Source organism: Homalodisca vitripennis, chromosome X, assembly GCF_021130785.1.
Source record: "Homalodisca vitripennis isolate AUS2020 chromosome X, UT_GWSS_2.1, whole genome shotgun sequence".
NCBI classification, from domain to species: domain Eukaryota; kingdom Metazoa; phylum Arthropoda; class Insecta; order Hemiptera; family Cicadellidae; genus Homalodisca; species Homalodisca vitripennis.
In genome coordinates this window covers 46,614,401-46,617,184 of record NC_060215.1, presented here as the reverse complement: position 1 = coordinate 46,617,184, position 2,784 = coordinate 46,614,401, and the positions used below count along the sequence as shown (strand labels likewise).

The 2,784-nt window shown below is 29.2% G+C and overlaps 1 protein-coding gene across 1 annotated transcript; it reads left to right on the top strand.

The window, feature by feature from the left end:
- The first annotated feature begins 387 nt into the window (after positions 1-387).
- On the top strand, positions 388-1,107 carry LOC124369433 (protein BTG2-like). Its single transcript, XM_046827439.1, has one exon. It carries the CDS (start codon positions 388-390, stop codon positions 1,105-1,107), a length of 720 nt encoding a protein of 239 aa, XP_046683395.1.
- The last annotated feature ends 1,677 nt before the right edge of the window (positions 1,108-2,784 follow it).

Below are 2,784 nucleotides of genomic sequence, written 5' to 3'. Positions count from 1 at the left end.
AGTTTCAATATTAAGGATAAAACATAGTTTCAATATTTTGTATAATGCCGACACGTTACAATGACAACTTTATAAACAATACTTTTTGATAAAAATACTAGTGTTTGAAACATATTATATAAAATTATGTCAACTTGATAAGATATATTTTTACATTAAAAAGTTAAAAATTTCCAGGAAACAAAACGAATACGGGGAACCAAAAACTTTACACATTAGAGAAAAGTAAATCATTAATCCTTATTTTAATTAACTAGTAAATTTTTAACAAAACGCAGGTGTGAGATATGTAAAGAGTTAATGTGTTTGGTAATATAAATGTCCTAATACAGCATTCTTCACATAAATAACATGTTATTTTTCCTGCAGGTATTTGGAGAGGTCACCATGATTATTGAAATAACGACTGCAGTTGAATTCCTGATTCGTCTGCTTCAGGGACAGCACCGATTAAAACAATTGAATGAAACACAACTAGCTTCATTCAAAGACTCTCTGATTAAGTTGTTGAAAAACAAATACCAAAGCCACTGGTATCCAGAGTACCCGAATAGAGGATCAGCGTATCGATGCATCAGAATTAACGGTACCATGGATCCAATTGTGGCACAAGCTTTTAATGCAACAGGTTGTTCAGCCGATTCATTAAGGGCTCTCTTTCCCCATGAACTTACTGTTTGGATCGACCCAGAAGAAGTATCGTACAGAATAGGAGAAAATGGAAGCATTTCTCTACTGTACGGTACAGAATATAAAGAAGAGCAAGCAGTTAGTGTTTCAACAGAAGTCGCTCCACCAACACAGTCACCTGCAGTTATGTGGCAATTCAACCCCCAGACGGTATTCTGTTACGCATATGCAGCACCTGTTTTAATAGAAATGGATCAACTCCAATCGCCTTCAATATGCTACAGTGACCCAAGACAAATGGAGCCATTCAACCTCCAGACGGCACTTCTCCCCCATGAACTAACTCTTTGGAACCACCAAGAACATTCAGAAAAATATTCAGAAGAAGATGTATTCTATTACTCGTATACAGCACCTTCGATCTCATACAGCGCAGAGCCTATTCATGGCATCTTCATTGAATATTTTTGGTGCTGATTGACCTGTGATATTTTAAAATTATTAGCTTCTGCTCCTTTTTAGTTAGTAATAATTTACGATAGATTGTTTCTTCATGTTAGTATGTTTCAATGAGTAATAATTTTACTTAAAATCATTCACTGTCATATGTTTGGTATGATAATCTCGAATATTACATAATATATATTTGAGAATGAAGAGATTGTATTTAATAATGTAACACGGAAGAACATAAAGGCTAGGCTACATTAAGGTGTAGTCAGGTGTATTGTCAGTACTTTACTTACGTCTAAATATATAGATATGTTGTCAAGTAGAATTAATTACTACACCATTACCATTACAAATAGCTTACTCGGATTGCTAACTTATCTTCTTGTAGAAATTTTAAGACAAGTGGAATTACTATACCATTGCCATTAGAAAATTATGAAAGAATGTAGGGTTACAGGATTGTTTATATTAAAATGTGTTGTATTGATATTTAAAATATTTAAACCATGTATTATATTATATTTTATTTAGTTTTTAACATTCCCTAATCTAGTGTTGCTGAGTTCTGACTTTGCATTGTTTGAAAAATTAACAAATCTTTTATTAAAATTATATCCAAAATTTGTTAAAATTTACTGCTATTTCTATTTATTATCATCTATTTCAATTATTTTTATAATTAGTTTTTTTAAGTAATTAGAGATTTAGAATTAATATTGTCTGATTTATAAGGAAGGTAATTTTAAGTATCAGGGAATGCTAAGATATGCTCTATTTATTATGTGATTGTGTTTGTATAACGTATGTTATGTACATGTATATATATATATAGAAGTTTGTACATATAAGGTTTAAATTATTTTTTTCAAGCCATCTTGTTCAATTTCCTTAACTGTTAATATTGGCTATTTAGTTTAAGAAGCTTATTAAGTTTATACCTTTAATATTGTGTGATTTAATATGGGGAGTTGTAATATAAAAGTATCTGGTAATCCTTAGAAATGCTATCCTGAATATTTGGTTGTTTTAGTATAGTGTATTTACTGTATATGTATGTATAAAGATTTTATGTAAATATAATTCTATTAAACATATAAATATGAAACCTATTGGTTTAATTATTTTTCTACCTGTCACCTTTTTATTCCCTATAGAATTATGTTATAATTTGTATTTTCGGTTCAATAATTTGCTGAAGCAATCAAAATTTCATTTTGAAGAACAATTTGAAGAAGTTCGCAGAAAATTGGGTTTTATTATTAAACGATGAGAGTTAAAATAATTTTTAATGTACTTCGTATGCAATAGGTAATAAAATAAATCATTCCACTCATTCTTAAATGTGAAACCAATAAAAAGTATTTGTCCCCTGCCCTAGAAAGGATAAGAGAGTTCAGAAATGCATTTTAAATTCTGATCTATTTTAAGTTATATACCATAAAATGTTAAAAAGTTCAATTAAAAATAAAATCAAATTATATAAAATTAACCACATACATTAAAGGTTTAAAACTAAGCATGATTGCATTATGAGTAAGAACAAAAATGTTTAAAGGTATTAGACTATTATGTTTCAGTTAACTACTCCTATGTGAAATGACTTTTTCTCTTTACATTTCGTAGGTTCAGATGCGTACACTAAAACCCCTTAAAAATCCATTATTAATTGTAAGGAAAACCCAAAAAAGCATATAAATAGAA

Bases quoted from the DNA above. Each gene is read 5' to 3' on its own strand.
- LOC124369433 (XM_046827439.1), top strand. From the start codon at position 388: ATGATTATTGAAATAACGACTGCAGTTGAATTCCTGATTCGTCTGCTT.